General features: G+C 43.2%; 1 protein-coding gene across 1 annotated transcript in view; it reads left to right on the plus strand.

The window, feature by feature from the left end:
• BRWD3 (bromodomain and WD repeat domain containing 3) overlaps positions 1-9,770 on the plus strand; it is a 69,226-nt gene extending 59,456 nt beyond the window's left edge. The window contains exons 34-39 of the mRNA XM_082208455.1: positions 493-639; positions 1,612-1,764; positions 3,482-3,651; positions 4,458-4,552; positions 5,416-5,571; positions 8,108-9,770. Of these exons, the coding sequence (XP_082064581.1) occupies positions 493-639; positions 1,612-1,764; positions 3,482-3,651; positions 4,458-4,552; positions 5,416-5,571; positions 8,108-8,874 (1,488 nt within the window). The 3' untranslated portion in view covers positions 8,875-9,770. The remainder of the gene's footprint in view (positions 1-492; positions 640-1,611; positions 1,765-3,481; positions 3,652-4,457; positions 4,553-5,415; positions 5,572-8,107) is intronic.
• Positions 9,771-24,827: the final 15,057 nt, after the last annotated feature.

Genomic DNA, 24,827 nt, shown 5'->3' on the forward strand with positions numbered 1-24,827 from the left:
ACTCTCCTTCTGTGACCAGCTCCCCTTCCCCTGATCTGCAAGAATGTGCAGAATGAGGAGGGCAGAACAGATACCAGAAGTGTGCAGACATAGTTTGAGGCTGCTTGGGAAACATCTGGGAGAGGAGGAGCCATAGAAAGGGTGGAAGGCAGGGACCTTTCGTCCTGGCAACTGCTCCATAGGGGCCAGACCTGCTGAGAAATGTTGCTGAGAGGCATGTTCGTTTCCTTAAATGAAGAGTTAACTTCACTGACAATGGAGCCGTGTGTCTTTTGTACTGACATGTGTCTGACAGCACACTTCTTCAGCCAGTTTGTATAGAGCCAGTTATATGTAGAATTTAAAACTATATATCTGTCAACACAGAATGAATCACTGAGTTACCTTTCACCTGCCTCTGTCAAATTGGAACTGAATCAGTATAAATTAAACAAGATAGAAGGAGAATTTTGTCATAAAACTTATATGTTGCTGTTGCTCCCCTTTTAAAAGGTTCAGATAAAGCAGCAGATAAAAAAGCAGCCTTCCAAGCCACGTGCTGATGCCTGGAAAGATAAGTGCAAACAGCTATTAAGCCTCATCTATGAACGTGAAGATTCTGAGCCATTCCGACAACCTGTTGATCTCTTTTCTTACCCTGTAAGTTGCTTTCATTTCTTTAGTTCAGGAAGGAGGAGTAAAGAATTGTGTGAAGCACTGAAACCCTACCCTCCATAGTAGCACCACAATGTTCTCGGTATTCACAGAATTTTCTTAGGCGTTACTCACATACTTCCAACTCTGTGGTTGCTTGCTTTAAAAAACAAAAAAGAAAAGAACCTGAGGTTCTTGAGATCTGAATCCTGTATTTCTTCTGGAAGCTGTGCTTGTACAGCTTGCACAGTAAAATAAATGGTCCTGCCACTTACTTAGTTTGAAGTATGACTACAGAGCTTTCCAAACTGTGTGTCGTGACAAGTTAGTGTGTTGGCTGCAGTGTGTAGGTATAACATGTGAACACTCCCTGCAGTCCTCCTAGGGCTGTAAACAGGTTAGTTTGCTAGTAAAACTGAATTACCGTGTCGCAAAATGATGCATGTCTAAAAAGTGTGTCACCAACATGAAAAGTTTGGAAAGCTCTGATGTACTTGTGTTTGCTAATTCAGGTTTGGCAGTTTTAGCACTAAAATCTCTAGTCTTTGTTGTTGTTGTTGTTTTTAAATCAGTTCCTGTAATATCTCATAAGGACATTCCACATAGTAAAAATATTTCCTTTCCCCTCCCCCATTCGATATTTCTCTTTTCTCCCTTCCTGGTTGTAGAGCACTGAGAAATTTGGCAGGTGGACTAGCAGCAAATGCATTCACTCCATGATTATTTCTTTGCTTGTAGTATCTTCAGAATAGTTCCACCTCAGAAATCATCACAGTGAGAATGCATGTCTTGAAGCGATCTGCCTTTTTAATGTGCATCCAGACCTTAAGTTTTATTGTCTGTGGAGTGTTAAGTTTTACAGCTGGTTTTTGTGAAATAACTTTGGAAGCAGCCATTCTTCAATAAGTGCAGTATCTAACCATATCGCTGTAATGTGGCAATGTTACTCACTTAACACATATAAAATGTTGCTTGTAGGATTATCGCGATATAGTGGACACTCCAATGGACTTCAGCACTGTGAAAGAAACTTTGGAAGTAGGAAATTACATGAACCCCCTTGAGTTCTACAAAGACGTTCGTCTGATATTCTGCAACTCCAAAGCATACACTCCTAATAAGAAATCAAGGGTAAGATGTAGAGGTGGTGGTGCCTATGACTGCAAGCCTCCAGCCTGACACATGCAAATAAAGTATAATAGTCCCAAAATACAGGCCTTTACTAAAGACTGTTGCCCTGATAGGCTTCCTAATGCAGGTTACATTATAGTATGCACATGGTGAGAGTCCAAGCCTTTGGAGCAGGAGAAAACAGGCTTCCATGTCACAATCCTTCAGATATCTGAAGAGGGCCATCATATCCTCTCAGTTTCCTCTTATCCAAGCTAAACATACCCAACTCCCTCAACTGGTATAGGAAATAATCAGCTAGTGTGACAAAGAAGCTGACCTGGGTACCAGGCAACTTCCTTGGTCTTTTTTCTCTGGAGGCTTGTGCATAATTTTGGGACCATCGGTAGCCCCATTAGTCCTCAGACAGCAGCCTGAGTAGACCCAGGGATGGTTTGGATCATTATTCAGTGACAGACCACATGCTTAGTATGCAGTCTGTTCCAGGTTTAGTCTCCAACACACTTTGACGCAATGAGGATATTGGACTGCAGGGCTGGGAAAGACTTCTCTGCCTGGGCCTAGGGAAGAGGGAATTGCCAGTTAGATGAACCAATAGCCTGATAGGCTACAAGGCAACTTCCTATGTTTTTTCGCACGATAGGCGAATAAAAGGTTAATGAATAGTTTCGCTTTGTTTCTCTTTGCTTTGTCAGTTCATTTAGCTGTAACAGCATAATTTAACAAGGTGCATTGCCACTCTTCTTCATTTTATGTTTGATCTGTTCTTTGTTATTTTGCACAAAGCATTCTTACCGTAATAACCACATGCAATATGAATTTTTTATGCTTAGTTTTAAATATATCTGCTGCTGGATTGCTGCTTTTTGAGGGTCATCAGTTTTATGGGTTTTACGTTGTATTTGATATGTTGTATTTTAATGAAACATTGTGTACCTTGCTGAAACTTCAGATTAAAGGGCAGATTATTATTAATAATAATATTTTTAATATATGTAAGGAAGATTACTAGAGGCTCTAGATTCAAGCTGTGTGTGTAATTGTGTGAATGTGTTTCATAGTAACTGTCCAATAAGCAGCTGCCTTCGAGCATGTATGCTATCAGTGGAAAAGAAGTTCCTACTTGTCCCCTGTACTGCCAGCAGATAGACTTGGCTGACTCTTCCAACCATTTTATAAATGTGCCATCGTGCCATATCCAATACACATTCATCTCCTTGGTTGGGAATCCCAAGGTTTATGCTGCAGAATATGAATGCTCTGAGCTTCCCCAACTATCCTGAAACTTGTGAGAGCAGGGACTGGCCGGACAAGCAGCAGTGCTATTGGTACCCCTCATTTTTAGCTGCTGCACAGCCTGCCTCTCCAAACATCACTCTTTATCTCATGTTGAATATTGAAGAATTGCTGACCCTCTATGTTAAAGAATTGCTCCTCTATGTTAAATTCACAGGGGTTTTGCTTAACGTTTTAAAATAAATGGCCACCTCTACAAAGCAACTGATTGTTTAATCATTTCCATCCTCCAAGGAGGCTGGGGGTGCTATGCACTATGACTCCCATTTTGACAGGTAGTGACTGGCACAGAGACCCAGCAAACATTGTTACTGAGCAGGGATTTGAATCCAGGTCTCCTCAGCCTAAATCATGCAAGTCTTCTGCACAGACATTCACTCTCAGGTGTGATCATTCTGCCCCTCTTTTCCTCCCCTACCAGATTTACAGTATGACACTCCGACTATCTGCCTTATTTGAAAATCATATTAAAACTATAATTTCTGAATACAAGTCAGCAGTGCAATATCAGAAGAGGCGAAGGCCACGGCTACGGTACCGGAAACAACTGCGGAGCAGCAGCAGTTCTTCCTCTAGCAGCAGGTCACCCAGGTAACAATTCTGATACTTGCTAAATGTATGATCACATATTGATGTGCACTTAGTAAGAGCTTACTGGACTGTGTCCACTACTAGGCATACAGCTTTCTGGGTAGTAGCCCACACTTTCGGAACCTCCTCCCTGGGGAGATACATAAAGCCCCATCACCTTAGCCTTTAAAATAAATAAACCCTCTGATGACACATTCACTCATGTCTGCTTTTGGACGAGCCATGCTGCACTCTGTAACATTTTTAACTGCTGCTCATGTCTTGTAATTATATTTTCATGCATTTTAAGAGTCGTGTAAGCTTCCTTGGGAGGGCAGTGGCATTTAGGTTACAAGAAAGGAATTTTGACTAAACATCAGGAAGAACTTTTTTGACAGTAACAGCTGTTCGACAGTGGAACATAAGTGGTGGACTCTCCTTCCTTGGAGGGTTTTAAGCAGAGGTTGGATGGCCATCTGTCCTGTATGATCTAGTTAAGATTCCTGCATTGCAGGGGGTTGGACTAGATGACCCTAATGGTCCTTTCCAACTCTACAATTCTATAAAAAATGTTTTACATAAATAATAATTTAGTAGTACATTTGTTTTATGCCACTGCCATCCACTCCGCCTCAACATCCAGCCTCTGCAGCAATTTATGTACCACAACAAAATTGGTGAAAGCAGATTTTCGTGGGGGAAATGCAATATAATTATAAGCATGCTGAGTTGCAATGAAAGACACAATGTAGACATAACTGACCTTTCAGACTTCACAGAGGCCGTTGTTAAGAATAATCCATTGCTGTTTTTTGTCATGCTTATAGCCCCAAAGGAAAACAAAAGCAACCGATGCAGCCTAAAACAAACCTGAATACCTCACTGCCTTTAACTAGGACTAATTCTTCAGTTTCATCTCATGGTAAGTGAACTTGGAAGCAATAACCTTTCATTGCCTTTTCCGCTTCTGCACTCCATTTTTCCACCTTGCTTTCGCTATAAGGACCCTTTGCTTTTGCCTGCACCGGTTGAGTCCCAGGGGCCTAGGCAAACAGAGAGGATACACCATCCTACCCATACCCTCTAATTGATCTCGATATCACCAAGGAAAATGTTCTGCCCTTTATGTTCCTTTGATCCCCCCCCCCCATTATACTGCATACCTTGCCCTTTGCCACAGAGTGCTAGATCTCTTCTCCAGTCTGTTCTGCCCCCAGCACCCTCAGGAATGTTCATAGTTTGCCTACATGCAAAAATGTGTAGATGAAACAGCACGTATCAAGTTACAGTATCTGTTACTGCCCATTTCTGTCCAACTGCCATCTTTGCTTCTATCATTCCAACTGTATGTGATCCCCCACTAAGGGATTTGGAAATTGTATATTTATGTTTGTAAATTCATGCATATGACCATTGGCCTTGCTGTCTAGGGGTGATGAGAGTCAAACACATTCTGAAGAGTCACGAGTTTCCTACCCCTACATTAGAGAAATACGTTAGTGTGCCAGAAGCCGCTCCTATGTCAGTAATCGACTACCACCAGGTAAAGGCCTGGCGTCTTAAGGAATCCGTCTTCTGTGACCTCCAATTATTTGTATGATTGTTAACATTGCACTAAGCAGTGCAATCATAACTGAAATAAATTTCACTGAATGCACTCATCAAGGATTTGAGGCCTACACACTCACATGCCACTAAAGCAAATGAATGCAATGCTTCTACTTTCAAATTCATTATCATTTTCCATCCATTGCAAAACTTGTGACATCATGTTTAAATTTTCAGATACTACTGAGGAACCACCTGGCTCTGCTGTTGCTGCTGAAGAGATGGACAGTCATCCTTCTTCATCTGGCTCAAACACTCAAAATCATAGCGGAAATGATGCTGAACCAGGGAAAAATAGGCTAGTTAGAAATAAATCTACACCAGTTACACAAGGTGAGAAGTTGGAGGAATAAAGATTCCCTCTCTATATATCTTTCCCTCTCACCCCCCCTTTTGGGTGTGTGTGTGTGTCTAGGTCAGAGGTTTTCAACCTTTTTGGGTCCACAGCTCCCTTGACCAGCTACATTATTTCTGTGGGGCCCAGTTATGTCACCCCTTGCCTGCAGAGCTGACAGCTTCTCACCCCTGCCTTGTGGAGGGTTCCCTCAACCTCCTCTCTTCTCTCTTCTCCTTGGAACTCCTATGGGCAGTCATAGCTACCGCCTCTTGTCTCTGAGCTTCCCACTCCCAAGAGAGGTACCTCCTCCCACTGCCTCACAGGGGCAGGACCACCTGGCCAGCCCCAGAGGCACCATTCACCTGGGGAGCTTGTAGTTAGGGCTGCTGAGAAAAACAGTTGTGCAAACCTTTGGGAAGCAAGGATGTGAGAGGGCATCAGAAGAGGAAGGGAAGGAAAGAAAAGAGGGACAGAGGCCAGTGTTGCCTGTGGCACCTCTGACAATCAAGTGGCACAACCATGGCACACTGGTTGAAAACCATTGGTCAAGGGTTTTATCTGGTTACAGGGTGATTCTGATTCTTGTGTTTTGTGAAGCAAATGTACTGTTAGATTGTGCACCAGATCACCCTGTGTCTCTCCCTTCTCCAGTCACAGGGCAACAATGTGGCAGAGTTCTCTCTGGGAGGGAATGCATTCCTAATGGGCCAGCTCCCAAAGTGTGGTATTTTTAACATAAATACAGCAGTGGCTGTGCTTAATGGGACTGCTTGGGTAGAAGGCAGGGAAGCCAGCAGCAGGTGGAGCCAGAGCCTATAACAAGTTGTCTCAGTTAATTATAGTTGTCCCCATCCTCCTCTCTGCTGAGTTCTACAAGGCAATGCTGAGATAAAGGAGAAGAGGCTGACAGCCAGGGTCAACGTTGTCTGATGGTTGTAAAGTAGGCAGGCAGGCAGGTGGGGGCTAGTTCAGGGTAGTGGGTCGGTTCCCTGCTCTAATAAACCATTAGAAAGGTTCATGGTGGTCTGTAACAGCTATGCAATTTTGAGCTTTTTTATTTTAATCCTCTCTTTGCAGATATGTCATTTTCCTGGCTTCCACAAACTGATTAGCTAGCTCACATGTTTATGGGTGTGGTGAAGGGTGGGAAGCCCAATAGAAGCTTCTCACACCCCCTTCACTGCCCAACAATAGCCCTGCAGTACTACTAGTAGTTGCTGCCACCACCCTTCCAACTTACTTCGACAGTCCAGATGGGAGGGGATCCGGGATGCACTAAAGCAATTACTTTGCAGACTTTCCTTATGAGTTGCTCTGAGTCTAAAGGCAGCCCTTACACTCTCGTGAGTCTCTCCCAGACCTCAGAAGAGTAGGCTGGCTACTTACAACTCCAGTCCTAAACATCAAGTGGCATGAATTCCAAGAATCTAGGCACATGGGGATCCTGAAACCCTGAGGTTTGGCAATCACACACTTTGGGGGGGTCAAATTATAAAAGTTTCTTATGAATAAATGATAGAGGAAATGCAAGCAGAAGGTCAAACAGAATACAAATTAGGCCAGAGTACTGTGGCTTTCAGACTAAACTAATCCTAGCCTAGCTACTACAATACAATACAATACAATACAATACAATACAATACAATACAATACAATACAATACAATACAATACAATACAATACAATACAATACAATACAATACAATACAATTTTACTTAAAAATCTATCTTCATAGCAAGTCCAGCCAAATCCCTGACAGTGGAGGGAACAAGCTGCAAGTGAAACTCAGCCTCATAAAGTCTCTGTCCCCTCTCCTGGGCAAGTGACCCCTGACTCCTTCTGACCAATAAGCTTCAGAGTCAGTCAAGTACCCCTTTTGCATCTGAAGAGGACTGGCAGGAGGAGATACCTGACAGACTGGCTTAGGGAAATGGTGGGCAGTTCCAGGGTCCATTGGATAGGTGTCATGTAGCAAACTTATGTTTAGTTATTGGTTACAAAATGAAGGCCTTCAGGGAATGCAGGCCAGGCATAATCAAGGATAAAAAGGAGGAGAAGCAGGAGGTTGTTCTTTGTAACTCGCTTTGAGTCCCTGTCGGGGGAAAAGATGGGGTGTAAATAAATTTGTTGTTGTTGTTGTTGCTGCTGCTGCTGCAACTGTGGCTCAGAGGCATCCCTAGCATTGCAATATCCCTGTGATCTGTTGGGTGGTGGGCTCAGCCTTGCAGAGGCCCAGTACCAATCTCATGGGTGTCTCATGGGTAGGCGTCTGCCTCTTGATTCAGCAATGCTCTTAATCATGTATTTCTTTAAAAACCAACTCTGCTTCAGTTTAAAATTGCTTGCCTTTGAGCAGGTGTCATGAACAATCCACTTTCATCTTGGTAGGCAGAGAACTTTTGAGACAAGACTGCTTGTTCTATGAGTAAATTTCTTCCAGGCTGGAAAAAAATATTTTGTTTTCTCCAGGAAACTGAGATCTAGCTCTGTAGCAGCATCATTGACAAATACATTTGTTTGAATTTCTGTAGATCAGCCTTCTGATAAGCCCCTGACAAATGGTGATGGGAGAGAGCCCCGAGCAACAGTCAAGCGGAAGCTCTCAAGTGCATCAGAAGAGGATGAACCCATTGGTGAAAAGAAGAAGAGAGAAGAAAAAGAAAAGCCAGGTTTATCCTCCTCAGAAAGTGGAGATTCACGATCAAGCTCAAGTTCTGAAAGCGGATGTGGCTCTGATTCTGATTCTGAATCAAGCTCTAGAACAGATCAGGACTACATAGATGGAGACCATGACTACAGCAAATCTGTGCAAGTGAAACCGAAAAGAAAAATCCGAAGGAACATCTCCAGTGGGCAGAGAAATTGGCAGGGTAGAGGGACAGGAAAGAGAGGGAGATGGGGCCGGTGGGGTAGGTGGAGCAGAGGGGGGCGAGGCAGCCGGAGGGGAAGAGGCTGTAGCAGAGGAAGAAGAGGAGGCAGGGGAGGAAGAAGAGGGAGAGGGAGAGGAGCCTCCAGAGGAGCCTCCAGAGCCAAGCGCCCACGAATTGCCGATGATGAATTTGAGAATCTTTTGGGGGGACGCTTCAGTGAGAACACATTTGGTGGGCGGTACAGCAGGCCGCCTCGGATTAAAACTAGGAATGAGGGCAGGCGAACCGTTTTATATAATGACGATTCGGACAATGACACTTTTGTGCACACTGAGGATCCTCTGAACCTTGGTACTTCCAGGTCAGGCAGGGTGCGGAAAATGACAGAAAAGGCCAGGGTCAGCCATCTCATGGGATGGAATTATTGACAAATGGGAAACTGGAAGTGAACAATGGTGTTTTGACGATCTAAGGCCTTCTACTGCAGGGATTTTTGCCAGAAAATCTACAACGCAAATTGTGTGGGGACTCTGCTCACATTTTTCTGTGGTGCTTTTCCCATTTTGCCCATATGTATGTTCAAAGACTTCTGATTGCCACATGTTCTTGGCCAAAAGAAGCCTTGCCCATTCATTCTATATCTGCAGAAATACTTTCCCACACTACACTTTGAGGTTGTCATAGGAGGACAGTGGCAATGGAATCATGATTTTGATGTCTCCCCTTGTTTTTCTTTTTTGGTTTTGTGTGTTTTGTGCATTATAGAAACAGCACCTTCTTACAGAGATTTTGAATTGTCTGCCATGAATTCCTTACATTCAGTAATAACTTTTGCACAATTCACCAATCTTAAAGGCAGCTATAAAATGTTTACAGTTTCTCTATTGTGCACAGAATATGAATAATTTCAATCTTTCCAAGCCAAACTTTCATGAAGTATGTTCATACTTGGGTATCTCGGTATGCTTTTCTCATTGGTTCTTAATTCATGTTTTGAAAATGAGAGGGAGAAAGAGGGGTGGGTGGGGCTTGGTGCCTTGTAAATACGTAGCAGACTTTTGACATGCATTAACAGATGCATGCATTAATAATAATATACAATGAGATACTTGAGAACTATGAATATCTAGACACACAGGTGCCAAATGCAAAAGTTAACTTGCTTCTATTATTCATTCTGATACCCTCATATTGCTATAGCATTAATTGAGACTGCCAATAAGGTGTTAACATCATCATTGATATTTTCTCTTCTTCGCAGCCACTGTTTTTCTAGTAGCTTAGCTGCCTCCGGACTTGCAAATAATAGAAACATTAGAATTCATTTCCTTTTCTTCATTTATGGGGTTGCTGTAGGGTGTGTGGCATTAGCACAGTCCGTCATTAAACGACAAAATAGCCATTTGTCAGGTTTCAACCTGACAATCATACTCATGATGCTTTACATGCTTTAATTTGATTCTTTCAACTCCAACATAACTTTTTTATGCCATAGTAACTTTGCCGACTCACTTAGTATGGACAACCATCTCAATCTTCCCCGGGGCGGGGAATCATAACACCCTTGATTAAGAGATTGCTAATTGGCAAAGGAGCTCCAGGCCACTGAGCTCCTCCCCCAGCTTCCCCATTCACTTTGGTGGAAGGGCATGATTGGCTCACTTTTATTTTTGTTTGTGCGTGCTAATCAGCTCCTTCTGTTGAAGTGGACACAGCCCCACAAATGCAGAACACCTGTGTGTGAATTTTGGCATGTATGGATTTCTTATTGGGTGTGGTGCCATCTGGTTTGATACTGAGAAATAATTTGCACAGGGCTCTTCTTGTAACAGTGTTGAACAGTGCATCAGTGTAAGGTGAATCTAGGCTTGGGGAACCATGTTTGTCCCTCATCACTGTAGCAAGTGAATTTCAGAAATGTGCTTTCCCCCTTCTCTTGAATAAGAGTTTCATTTTTCTATTTTGTGTAATTCATCATCCCAGAGATAAAATAGAAGGGTTGACAGAGCATATGAAAGAGAAACAGAAAGCCAAATAAAATAATGAGTGAAATTTCATACATTATTTCTATCTAGCCTGCAAGCAATTCTTTTGCTAGGCATACATGGTCAGTAACATTGCTGGATCTCCACAGAATTACAGTATAATTATTTATATATAATGTGTGTAAGAAAATACATATATACACATGCATACAAAAGTGGCTGTGGATCATCTACCGTAAAAAATAGATTTTAAAAACAGTCAAATGGGAAGGCATTTGCCAATTAGGGCAAAAATAGAAGAATTATGTTATTGAGTTATGTGATATAGAAACCAAGCGTTTATTTATATACACACTGGATACAAATCCAGGAGTCAGGTATGGCACACAGTTGTCCTGATTCAGATCCTTTCTGCCCATGAAAGCCTGGAAGTGTTCCTGGAGCATCCTTTAATACAAGAGCTCCATGTTTGCTTCTGAGAGTGTGCAGGCTGTGCCTCAGGATGTGCAAGTATAGAATCTTTTTGTTCAGTGTAGTATTTCAGATCTATGAGACAGGTGTGTGCTTAAAAGGAAACCTCAAGCATATCTCCTGCTATACTATATAGACCGGCTATACTGTCACCATGGTTGCTTGTAACCACAATGGGGACAAATAGTGTTATTTTAAAGAACTGAAATCCTGCCCCCAGAGAAGGTATTCACTTGTTTACAGGTATTTACTGTGGAGACCTATGCCCTAAGGAGCGGTGTGTGCTTCTTGGAAACAACAATTGGGAGAAATGCCTTCAGTGTTCTCTTTTATTTAGGACTAATTATGTACTGTGAAGATGATAGGAAAGCAAGAATACTTTTCTAGGATGAAAGTATTTTTAGGATATGTGTTCATTACTAGGTATACTAGGAAACTAGGCTACAATGGTGCTGCAACAACAGAACATCTATTCTAAAGGAAATGGAGGTTTCTTGTGCATGTGAGGAATAACCTGGTGGTGTTTTATTCAGTTTGGTGGTTGGGATAGTTATCAAGTGAGGATTCCTTACTGTACCCATTCATCTGTTGTTTGAGGATATCAATCAGGTGATGTGGGCCACCCTGAAACACAATTAATTTGGACAGGGTTTATTTTCCAAAGTTAAAATTGTATAGGACTCTGTAGCAATATTGGCTTGGAAATAACAAAATTGGACCCATTCTTCAGTAGACAGCTCTCAGGACCTCTCTGATTTGGACTGCCAAGGCCCTACTTCATTCTACCCCATTCTTATCTTCCTTGCACCTTTTCCTGCTCCTTTCAGGTGTTGCTGGTTCCTTTGTACCACTTGTCCTGTGGATGCTCCACATGTTCAATTTCTGGACATCAACCCACTAGGCTGTTGGCAGCCTCAGTGAGGATCAGATGCACTCAATTGAAGTTAGTTTCTTGGAGATGGGGAGGCTTGGCCTTCCCCATGATTTGTGTAACGCCACAAAAGAACTTTCACTGTAAAGGCTTGGGATTTGAAAAATCCAGAGAATGCCATACTAAATCAGTGTAATGGTCTGTCTACAATTCTGTTTCAGGATCAAAATTGTAGAAATTTAGTGAACAAACCATCAAATCACCCCTTCTTAATTTTGTTTGTTTCTTACTGTGCAAGCCTTAGGATCTTCTGTGAACTCATTATGTGTCTTGGTGTTGCTCCCAGTTATTCTAACTGGCAATAACTGAATATCTTCATTGTATTTATGCCAAATTATGCTCACCAATAAACCTCCCAAAGGAACAGTATTTAGAAAGGAAATGGTGCTGGATTCTACTGAACAGCTGAGCAGAATTGCTTTAAGGGATTCTGCAAGGAGGCCAAAGCTGTATCCTATAAATTGGCCATTCAAATTCAAAACTAGATTATGTTTCACTGCAGAAAACTTTGTTGCAGTGAAACACAATTGTTCCATTTTATCTGAATTGCCCATCATGTCTGACTGTAGGCTGTTCAGTGCTTGCCTGAGGCTGCCTTCACAATTTGCTACATGCATTTTGGAAGTGGTATTCTAAACAGAACAGTAACCAATCATCTTTAGCAATAACCAGCATGGTATATGTGGAAATGCAGAACACCTATTTTCACAGATTTCAGGTTCAACCTCCCTGCTTTAAGATGAGTTAGAACTTTGGATTTTTACATAAGATATATGAAACCTTTCTGTTCCAGTCAAGAGCAATACTGAAATCTTTTATCTGAAATGCATTTAATGCTTTCCTGAACTTTTGAAGTTTGGGCAACATCTTAAATGGTTATATCAACTGAATTTTAAGTCTCTCATCTGCCATCAAGAAGCAAAGGGTTTGTGAGGTATTTTATTTCATTCTATCATTTTCTAGTTTCTACTTTCAATTTGTTTGTTAGTAATAGGAACAAAAGTAATAGGACTTCAGAAGTAAAGTAACAAAAGTAATAGGACTTCAAGTTCCCACATACCACCTTGACTTCTTGTTCAAGTAAACCTATTCCTTCTCATGTAATCTTTAAATTCTAAAATAGCAATACCCTGCCCCCCCCCGCCCCCGATCAAAGCCTAAGGTGTTATTGCATTTTGTTTTCCCTACCATATGTTGCTTCTGTTGTTTGGCAGCCTTGGAAACCCTTGGTTGCAGAATATTTCTTAGCATTAAGCCAAATCATTCAAAGCTGTTGGTCATGGCTAAGGTTAAGCTGAGTAATTTATCTTCACCTAACACAGCTGATCATGTATTGGCACAAAGCAGGATAAACTAGATTTAGTCTAAGAACATTTCACCAACATTAACTTACACACTGAACGCAAGCAGTTCTCTGTATTGCAAAGTTAGTGTACTGGTTTCATAATGTATGCTACAAAATATAATAACTTTTCTATTTGTAAGAACAATTAAATATTTATGGGCAGAATGCACTGTTCAACACCTAAGGGTGCTCTATTAGAAATCTCTTAGGTGTTTTCATTATGTTCTTTAAAATGATGTATTCTAATTTACAAGGAATCTCCCCCCCCCCCAATATTACTACCGTATATCAGATGTTTACATTTTTTAAAGAATTTCACAATGGTGATTCTCAATCTGCAATGTTGCTAGCATTTTTTAAAAGACCCTTCAAACACAGAACAACACTTTGACATGTATAGCTCAGTATATCAGACGTTGGCCCACAACAAAATACATGTGTTACAGATCCCTGCATGTTTATCAGCTCTTGTGCAAGCCTATTAAAATGAACAGGAAGTGCTCATAAGGTTTGCCTTGCACACCCTCTTTATTTTAAATGAGCAAGCGCAGAAAAGTTCTCTGCTGGATTGTGCTCTTATTTTCCAGCAGAATCGCTGTCACAGCCTTAACCTATAGTATTATATCAGATGGTGCTTTATGAATACATGTATATGCATGGATGTGGGTATGTAATTAGGAGACTGTGTTTTTAAACAAAATGGGTACTTTATAATAATCCTGCTGCATACCCGCCATACCATTTTGGCATTCTCCATCCAAATATTTAAAGTATACACTAAGAATAGTAGGCCTCAGTCTTTATAAGATTGTACTTCATGCCCTCCTTATTTCCCCTCCCTCCTTCCCCAAGGTGGTGTGCAAGAGAGTAGGAGTGCTTGAAATGTGGCTGTCAGTGTTTGATTATAGTATATGTCTGTTCCTCCCCCCCAAGACACACACACACACACACACCTGTAGTCTTAACCTTTGCCAGGCTGATCGGCAAGCTCATGCCAAGACTTCTTTCTTTTTCTTTTTTAACAATTAAGTGGTATTCAGAAGGCTTGTTTCTATTTCCAAGGCAGATATATATGTGTGTGTGTGTGTGTGTGTGTGTGTGTGTGTGTGTGTTTCTGGCCTATTTTGCCTTTTCGTTAAAGCTCCACAGCAGGTTTTGTTGAGGAATATTACTCTTTACAACTGAGCTTCAGACACATGGAATCTTAGTGTCATCTAAAAGCTCTTAATGCCTGTATATTGTGTTCTTGACAGTGTAAAGTACTTCACAGTTAACACCCCTGCAGAAAAAAGGTGCACACAAATTGGTTTAAACTAATACTGTTTTGCTTTCATCTTGTTTTCAGAGGGTGCTCTATGTTCATATCTTTACATCTGCTATCTCAGGTCCCTTTAAAATGAAATGCTTCAGGGATTTTTGATGCCACTTGACGTTGGCAGACCAAATGTAATATTTATATGCAACAAGCTATTAGTTTTTTGTATTGTAAAAAAAATGTAAATTTGTAAAGATTTTTTTTCTTAGGGTTTTTTTTGGGGGGGAGCAGGGAGGGGAAAGGAAGTCACTTAATGTAATTTAGGATGTTTCATTTTTCCAGCTGTGGGATTATCTCAATAAAAAACCCCACTCATTCTATGATTTTTGATTATTATTTTTTGGTGTTTTATTGTATATACAGAATAAATGTATTGATGGAAAATTATATCAAGTTCTTTAAAACAACAACCACCCTAAACTAGGGTGTTAGCCTAATCGGCTGCTTCCAACCTCCTTGGTGAGCAAGAGAAGGAGGTTTGGTTATAATGGTGAAACAATGAAAAGAGGATGCACAAGTTCAAGAGGTGCTGCTAGGTTCTGCATCTTGCAAAGTGTGGATAGCTGTTCTCTTGTGGCTGCTTGAAGTAGTCACTTCCCCTGGACAACAGACTGCCCTTTGAGAATGACCCTCTCCAGTGGATCTCACCTGCATGCCCAGCTCAGCCCTGTTTCTCAACAGTGCAGAAGGTCTCTCTGCTGGCTACATGATTGCATAACCTTAGCTTCCCATGCAATGTAGAAAGTGCCATAGCGGGAGATCCATCAGAGGAGCAGCTGCTACACCTGCCTTGTGGAGAAATCTGCCTCACTTTGCCCCATGAGTGGGAGGCCCTGGCTACTAGGCAATTGATACCCTCCAGATGTGGACTAAAGCTCCCATCACCCCATCCCATGTCTGTTGACCATACTTGCTGGGACTGATGGTATTTGTAGTCCAGCAACATCTGGGGGGCACCACATTGGATGCTTTCTCTTTAGCAGATGAGGAGTTTGACAGGCATGTGCTGTAGGGAGGATTTACCAGTTGGATCCACTGAAGGCACACCCCTGGGTGTTATTGCTTTGTCACATCCCAAAGTTTTGGGACATTCTGCAGTAGCCATAGGAGAAACAGGTTTTCCCCACTGAATTCCTGTTGTCTGTGTCTCCACCCACACTTAAGTTTTCAGTGGATTGTGATCCTCTTTCCATGCTTCTGGCTCACCACACATTGTGTGTGGATGGGTGATACATAGGGACTCCCGGATCAGTTTCTCCCTGTCCCATAGTTTTCAGTCACTTCTACCTAAAGCTTTGGGGAAGTTATCTTTCTTTTATTCTCTGTTGTACCCAGCGCTTATTGCACTGGGGTAACATCCACACCGTGCATTCAAAGCACATGGCTTCTCTCAAAGAACCATGGGAGAGTAGCCTACCCTACACAAAGCTACAAATCCTAGAATCTTTAGCTACAGTTCCCAGGGTTCTTTGGAGGAAGCAATGTGCTTTAAATGTATGGTGTGAACGTGACCTAGGTTTTCCCTTTACAGAGGTTTCTGCTTGCATGAAGTTTGGGGGTAAAGGGGTTGCTCTTCCAGTCCTGTCTAGGAGGAGGGCAGCCCCTGCCTCTAGAGAGGATCTTACTTGAGAGGCCCTGTTTGCTTAGGGAAAGTCTAGAATGTCACCCAGAAGACAATGAGAGCAGAAATTCACAGCAGTTTCCCTTTTTGCATGCTAGGTGGAACCGTGGACATAAAATGTGCAAATTAAATCCGTATCCTCTTGGCGTCTGCAATGTCTAAAGCCGTTTAGTCATCTTGTCATCACAACACTCCCAATTTTGCAGACAGCATTACGAGAGCAGCAAGTGGTTTCTGGGTCAGGGGAGAATGATACTTGCAGCTGGATATATGTCCTGATTTCCCTGCCCCCTTTGGCCACCAAACTGGGTGCATTTGCCACCTTGTACACAATGTAGAGGACTGGCCCATGATTGAATATCACTTTTCAAGCTTAATCCTGCATATGACCCACCTAGCTGCAGTTTAGGAGCTGGTCTCACAGAATCTCCATGTTCAGAAGCAGCAGGCCTCTATATAGCAGTTGCTGGGTGGGAGTCAGTAGTGGACAAAGGCTCTTGCTTTCACTACTGAAAACTTATACTGGGGTTACTAAGAGAGAGAAAAGTGCTGAAACTGTTGGACCATCAGCTTGATCTAGGACTATAGGATCTTGACTATAGGATGCCCAGTACTAGGTCACATAAAGAGGCCCTTAATCCACCTTGTTCAGTCTCAATAATAACCCACATACGAAAGGCTTAATTTCTTTGTAGTTTTTGTTTTGGACTCTGGTGTTGTGATCAGAGGCAATGGCCTTTTACAAATGAAGGGCTTTCCGTGTGGTTTAATTGGCGAGTCATCACTGCTTGGCCAAAGTAATTGCTGAATGTCTTTATGAATGATTCCAGCATGCACCAAAATAATTGTGTGAATTGCAGGAGTCTTTCACACAGCACAGCACGATAAATAAATTGGCGTACTCGCTTCTAAAGGGTACCTTGTGTACTTCTGCTTCAAATATAGTATTGTTTTCTACCTCTTAGTTTCCTTCCCTCTTGCCAAATATCGCAGATAGTGCTATTGAAATAAGGATTTCCTCCTACGCAGCCAAGGGTTGCCTCCTCTACAGGACTTGATTGCGCTATCACAAATTCAGCACAAGGACTCCCCTCACAGGATAATTTCCCTGGTAACATGTTGTGAACCCAAATATAGGATTGTGTGACCAGGGAGAAGAGTCGGTGGAAGAAGACTGGAAGAAATTTAAAGACTACTTGCAGAAATACTGTAAAATTAAGGAATGTTAAAATGATGTCGGATGGAAACTAAGTGGTATTGGTAAAAAGATTGTCAAGAATATATAAATATGGATTGACAATGGTTATAAACACATGGTTATAATAGGTTAAGATACTGAGTAAAGATAAATGACAGAGGGTAAGGATTTGCTGAATTAAATATCTGAACTGGAATACAAAAAGGGAGGTGTGAGGAGGTCAGGAAACTAGTAAATGAAGTATAAGATATGAAATTATTGATCTTTTTCTTTTCTTTTTTTCCTTTTTGTTAACTGTTTTCTATTTTGTATTTTTCATGTGTTCTGTTTTTGTACTTTTGTAGTTTTTTTTTGGAGGTTATTTTTTGTTCTTATTTGTTAAGTCTAAACTTTGAAACTTTTTAATGTTTGTAAAATCTCAATAAATATTATTTTTTTAAAAAAACAAATATAGGATTGTGGAAAAGAAGGATTATGATTATGATTATTACTTTATTTTTGTAAGCTTCACAGTGGCAGATTTTTATAACTATCTGTTCCCTCTTAGCAAGAAGAGCTGAGAGTTTACATTCTGTTATTCTGCATACCATATCCAAAGTGGTCAGCGTTTGTTTTAGTTTTTGATTGTTTGTTCTGGTTTGTTTTCTGTTTTCTGTTTAATTGAAAATCTCAATAAAAATAGTTTAAAAAAACAACAACGAAGTGGTCAGTAAAACAAGTAAAAAATTAAATTCAATGCAACCTTAAAACCACTTCTTAAGAATCGCAATAAAACATTGAAAAGGAAGCCAAATAACAGTGGTGGCTGGTGCCCAATGTGCCTGATATGGCAGAAAGCAGGGATGCCAAAAGTAGGTGATGCCAGAGTCAATGACAGGCATAGCCACCCATTCTCTGTACTAAGTTCTACAAAAGTGACACTGAGACCAGGGAGTGTAAGGTAACCAGCATGCTTGAGTCTAAAGCAGTGGTTTCTAACCTTTTTTTGGCCATGCCCCACCTAAGCATCTCTAAAATCTTGATGCCCCCTCCCCTCATGAACTATAATTCTTATTATTCAAAAAGTGAACTGTTCACATGGAGGGAGCCTAAAAGGCCATTAACTGTTAATAACTCATTCTCAAATTGCCCCCCCCATTAAAAATCAAATTGCCCCCCTGTGGTGCATGTGCCCCACATTGGGAACCGTGGGTCTAAAGCATGAAGGGGATAATGTCATAGAGTAAGCTCTCCTGTCACTTCCCCTCAGCTTGGGAGGAAATGGGCAAGCAAACCTTTTGTTGTACTCAGTCTACATCTGAATGTGTTGTGTGAGCAGCTCTGAGCTGCTCCCTCTGGAAACATGGCTTTAATCAGCCTCTAGCTAGCACAAAAGAATGCGCTAGACAAGAATGGAGTCTGAAAACCTAAACCAATAATTTAGGAACGTTTAGCATTTTGTAACCAAGAAATGTTTTACTGCCTGTGCAACTTGGTATGAAATAGCACATGAATCTGACCTTTGAAGTGTTAGTTCTAAGTAATCTATTTTATAACTTACCACATGTGAGGTCTGTGTGCTAGGGAAGTGGGATACAGTGGTACCTCAGTTTTCGAATGTAATCTATTCTGGAACACCAGTTGACTTCTGAAACATTCGAAAACCAAGGTGCAAAGGGCGGTCTGCAAATTACAGAGAAAATTGAGAAAAATACAGTGGTACCTCAGCGGAAGCCGTTCAATTTCCGAGGTGCGTTCGAAAACGGAAGCATTTACTTCCGGGTTTTTGGCGTTCGAAAACCAAAACGTTTTACTTCCAAGGTGCTCAAAAACCAAGGTACCACTGTACTTTGGAATTCACTGGAAAGGCACATTTTCTTTTTCTTTTTCTTATAAATTTTTTTATTGATTTTACAAAATTTTTATAAACAATACAAACAAATAAAAAGACAAAACAAACATGTATAAATTCATCTCCTTTTTTCATAAGCCTCATTTCTCTGACTCCCCCAAACCTCCCCTTTCTACATCCCAATTTCCAAAATTATTTCAGCAAGTCCTAAATTGAATTTTATCAAATTTTGTTCCTTATTTGTTCTTTTCTTTTACTTAATCTTTTGTCGCTGTAATCTCCTTTTCTTACTAAGAACCTCAACATTTTAGCATTCATTAATTTTTATAATATTTCTTAAGATAAATTTTAAATTTCTTCCAGTCTTCATCCTCCGTCTCTTTCCCCTGTTCACGGATTCTGTCGGTCATTTCAGCCAATGTCATATAGTCTATCACTTTCATCTGCCATTCTTCCAGAGTGGGTAGATCTTGGGTCTTCCAATTCTTTGCGACGTGTATTCTTGCTGCTGTAGTAGCGTACATAAAAAAAGTTCTATCTTTCTTCGACACCAGTTGGTTACTAATGCCCAAGAGAAAGGGCTCTGGTTTCTTAGGGAAGGTACATTTTAGCACCTTTTTCATTTCATTATATATCATTTCCCAGAAAACCTTAATCTTTGGGCACGTCCACCAAAGGTGGTAGAAAGTACCTTCAGATTCCTTACACTTCCAACACTTATTATCAGGCACATGATAGATTTTTGCTAGCTTGACTGGGGTCATGTACCACCTATAGATCATTTTCATAATATTTTCCTTTAAGGCATTACATGCTGTAAATTTTATACCGGTGTTCCACAACCATTCCCAGTAGGCAAACATAATGTTATGACCAATATCCTGTGCCCACTTAATCATGGCCGATTTAACTGTTTCGTCTTGTGTATTCCACTTAAGCCACAAGTTATACATTCTTGACAGATTCTTAACATTGGGTTCTAACAGTTCTGTTTCTAATTTTGATTTCTCCACCTGGAAGCCAATTTTCCTGTGGAAAGGCACATTTTCAAGGTTTTCTAGCTTACATTTCCACACTTTTCTTTCCTACATGTTTTGCCATGCTAAATCTCTGCTGAGGTTCTCTCACCAAAGAGTACTTGCCCCAAATTTGGGTCTTGGCTTCCAACAGGGAGCCAAATTCCAACAGGGAGCAGGGAGCTGACAATTGGTACAACTTCCTGGACTGCTTGTAAGAAAAGGAGGCAGGTTGGAGGGGGCTGACTGAGGGCCAGCTGAGGTTGGTGGGGGCAGTGCCCTGTTTGTTCTAATAGACCAGACTCCCCTGTGTACCACAACCACCAAAGATTAAAGCCTATTGGAGCACAGCCCCACTAACCTGCTGCTTAAGTGGAAGCTCAGAAGTGGCCAAGCAGATATTCCTAGAGAGCGCCTTCCATAATCTCAGCACCACAGAGAAGTGTGTGTCTCTGTTACACTTCTGATGATAGGGCACATAGAAGGGTGTTAAGGATGTTATCCCTGTGTGTGAGAGAGAGTGAAAGAGAAATTTGAAATAGTTAAGTATCCCTCCACCATTCCGCCACTTTCAGGATTACCCTTTCCAGTGCCCAACCCCTACACCTGCTTTCATGCTATCTTAGCCAACCACTGGTTTGGGGAAAAGCCTTTGCTGAGATAACAGGTAGTTCCACCCTACGACTCTGGCTCCACAAACCGAATGGGAGTGGAAAGAAAAGGTATAGGAGGGAGATTAATTTCTTTAGAATGAAGAGGTAAGGTATTCTTTTTGCTTTTTGTTTCTAAATGGCATTTTGAACACCCCAATGTGCCTTTCCCCTGTCCATTTTAAGAACACAAGAAGAGCCCTGCTGGATCAGGCCCAAGGCCCATCTGGACCAGTATCCCACTCTAGCAGTGGCCAACCAGATGCCTATGATAAGTGTGCAAGGAGGACCTGATTGCAGCAGCACTCTTCTCACCTGCAGTTCCCATAAACTGGTATTCAAAGGCATAGTTCAGGGATCAGCAGGGGGCTTTTTCAGCAGGGGGTCGGTCCACTGTCCCTCAGACCTTGTGGGGGGCCAGACTATATTTTGAAAAAAAATATATGATCAAATTCCTCTGCCCCACAAATAATCCAGAGATGCATTTTAAATAAAAGCACACATTCTACTCATGTAAAAACACCAGGCAGGCCCCACAAATAACCCAGAGATGCATTTTAAATAAAAGGACACATTCTACTCATGTAAAAACACACTGATTCTTGGACCGTCTGCAGGCTGGATTTAGAATGTGATTGGGCTGGATCCAGCCCCCGGGTCTTAGTTTACCTGCCCCTCCAAAATGTCCCTCTAAAACGTTTCATTCCAAAGTTTCCCTCTTCCCACAGCATAGGAAAATGACCACATTTGGTAAGTTTAAAAATTGGTTTACTTACATACTCTTCAAAAGTCAGGTTCATATGTTTCAGAAAAGTTGCACAGGCAGTAAAACTTAGCTAGTTGCAAAGTGATAAAAGTTCTTAAATTATTGGTATAGAACTCAATAGAGGCTTGTGAGAGCCACATAGCTGAGTACACTAGGTACAACAATAAGCGGACATAGCTAAGCCTGGTGTTCCTTCCTTCAGGGGCGGAGCTACCTGCCCCAGCACCTGGAGTGGTGGGAGGTGGGGCTAGCCACCTGCACGGCGAGCATCCCTAGCTGCCTTCTGCCCATGTGGTGAGCTTTGGGGGGGACACGCCACTAGCTGCCCACGGCAGCATAGTCCCTAGCGGCCCACCGCCTGTGCAGTGAGCATCCGGTGGCGCCGCCCATGCAGTGAGCGGGGGGTGGGGGTGGCGCAGCAATGTCACCCGCCCTCACAGCTGACACCCGGTGTGCACCGCACCCCCCGCACCCTCCTTCCTCCACCAGTGTATCCCTTCATGCATTAATTAGACTTAAGCATGTTGGTTACATGAGGCTGGTTATACCACCCACACCTCTGACGAAAGGCACTGGCTCCTGGAGGCAGAGGCTCTTTGGGCCCCCAATCTTTTTTTTTTTTTTTGAGGGGGCCACTCATTGTTGAGGCTGAACGAGGAGCTGGTCACAGAGTGATGTCAGGACGTTGTGTGATGTCAGCTGTTAAGTTGTGGGTGAACATATCAGACAACACAGCAATTCTTCAAACAGCTCTTGTTTATTCACAGGCCAGAACAGAACTGAACTGAAGGGTTCAGTCAGCCTGCTTATATAGAGCTCCAGTACAATGTAACTGTAATAATTTTCTAAAACTATCCTATCACTGAACGTCACTTTTGATCCCTTCTTTGCATAACTATCTACAGTATCCCCCTGCTGGCCCAGGGTGAGAACTTCAGTACATAACACCCCTCCCCACTGAGATAGGGCGTTAGTTACAATCGTAATGATTTCCTTATATACAGCACTACACGTAATGGTTCAATTAGGCACAAAAGCATATCGGTTACATTTCACATACTTCCACTAGACCAACAGTGTTACATGTCCAACAACATAGTCCTTTAAATAAGTTGGGCGCTTGGAAACTCTGCCAGACCGCCAGGGACTGGTATCCAAGTCCACGGGGCCGCCCAATTCTTGCTGAGGCTGTGGTGCGACCCTAGGTGGCGTTGAAACCAAGTCCCCTGGATCCGCTGCTGTGGGTGGAACCTCCACAAGTGGAGTTGGCGGAATGTCAGGCACGGCAGTGGTCTGAGTCTGTGGGAAGTCCGGCAGACCCTCTGAAGTGGCTTGGTTCGGCTCCATGCCCGCAGTTTGCGAGAGAGGTGTAGGTGGAGCCTCACCATCTGTAAGTGTCTATTCCGGAGCCACGAGCGCCGTTGAGGGCACCACGCTTGTGTCCAAGTCCCCAACCCTGCACCTAAGCTGGTCTATGTGCCGGCGACACAAGCGTCCATCTTCAATTGCCACCTGGGACGAGCAAGGTCCAGTGACTCCCACTACTGTGGCTGACACCCAAGGAATGTCCCCCACAAAGTTCCGGGCAAAGACCTGGTTTCCTGGAACAAATGACCATGGCACGTTGGCACAGCCTGGGGGTTCAGCCACAGCAAAGTCCAGGTGCAGCCGGCCGAGCGGTGACCTGAGGCGGCGGCCCATAAGCAGTTCGGCAGGACTCCGCCCTGTGGCCGCATGAGGGGTGGTGTGTTGCACGAACAAGTATTCAGCGACCTGCTTGTGCCAGTCTCCCCGGTCCAGGCGTGCCAGTGCCTCTTTTGCCGAGCGCACCATTCTCTCCGCTTGCCCGTTGCTGGATGGATGAAATGGTGCTGTTAGAGCATGGCGGATGCCCAGTCCCAAAAGGTACCGCTCAAAAGTGCCTGACATGAACTGTGGTCTGCTGTCAGAGACAAGGACATCAGGACACCCATGTGTCGCAAAGAGGCCTCGCAGCACCCGAAGGACAGCCTCGGTAGTGGTGCAGGGCATCAGGGCCACCTCCAGCCATTTGGAATAGGCATCCACCACTACCATAAAGGTCCAGCTGTGAAAGGGGCTGGCCAAATTAATGTGCACCCTTGACCAGGGTGTCTTGGGCGTCTCCCAGGTGTGTCCCTTAGCTGCCTCAATTCTTGGCACACTTGACAGGCGGAAACCCAGGCAGTGATGGCATCATCCATGTTAGGCCACCAGACGGAACAACGAGCCAACGCCTTCATTTTAACAATTCCCGGGTCGCCAATGTGCAGAGCCTCAAGGACGCGTTGACGGAGTCTTTGAGGAATCATGACGCGGTCTCCCAACAGCAGACAGCCATGATGAGCTGGGAGTTCGTGTTGTCTGGTTGCGAACAGCTGGAATTCTGATGCAAAAGACCCTTGTGGCCACCCCTTCCACACCCAGTTGAGCACAAGGCTGATGGTGCGATCCTGGGCAGATGCGGAGGCCACAGTGGTAGCCGATACAGGTGCTGCCGGAAGATCCTCAATCAGGAGGAGCGATGAAGCAGGAGCCGGGTCTTCCACAAATGCTGGAAGAGGCCAATGGCTGAGGGCATCGGCATGGCCCATCGATTTTCCCGGGCGATGGACGAGCTGGTAGTGGTAGGCAGCCTGGAAAACAGTCCGTCACAGCATGCGTGGTGAGAGGACTGGTGGAGTTGGTCGATCACCAGCAAGGAGGCCCAGGAGCGGCTAGTGGTCAGCGATGAGGTCAAAAGTCCTGCCATAGAGGTATTCATGGAACCTCTTCACTCCAGCCACAAGTGCCAGTGCCTCCTTGTCGAGCTGGCTGTAATTCCGTTCCGTCGGAGATAGCGTCCTGGAAAAGTAGGTGAGCGGTGCTTCTCTTCCATCTGGAAAACGGTGACTAAGGACAGCGCCGATGCCAAAAGGTGAGGCGTCGCAGGCAAGGACCAGCTGCCTGGCTTCACTGTACTGTACCAGCACACTGTCTGATGAAAGGAGAGCCTTGACTGCGTTGAAGGCTGCCATCTCCCGAAGACCCCAGGACCAAGGTGTCTTCGTGCTGAGGAGTCGGTGAAGAGGCTCAGCCACTGTGGCTTTGTGGGGCAGGAACATGTTATAAAAGTTCAGCAGTCCTAGGAACACCTGCAACTCCGTCTTGTTCTTTGGGATGGGGGCCTGCTGGATAGCGCGGATCTTGGATGTGGTCGGGTAAAGGCCAGAGGCGTCGATCAGATAGCCCTGG

This window comes from Podarcis vaucheri, assembly GCF_965113315.1.
Source record: "Podarcis vaucheri genome assembly, chromosome: Z".
NCBI lineage: Eukaryota > Metazoa > Chordata > Lepidosauria > Squamata > Lacertidae > Podarcis > Podarcis vaucheri.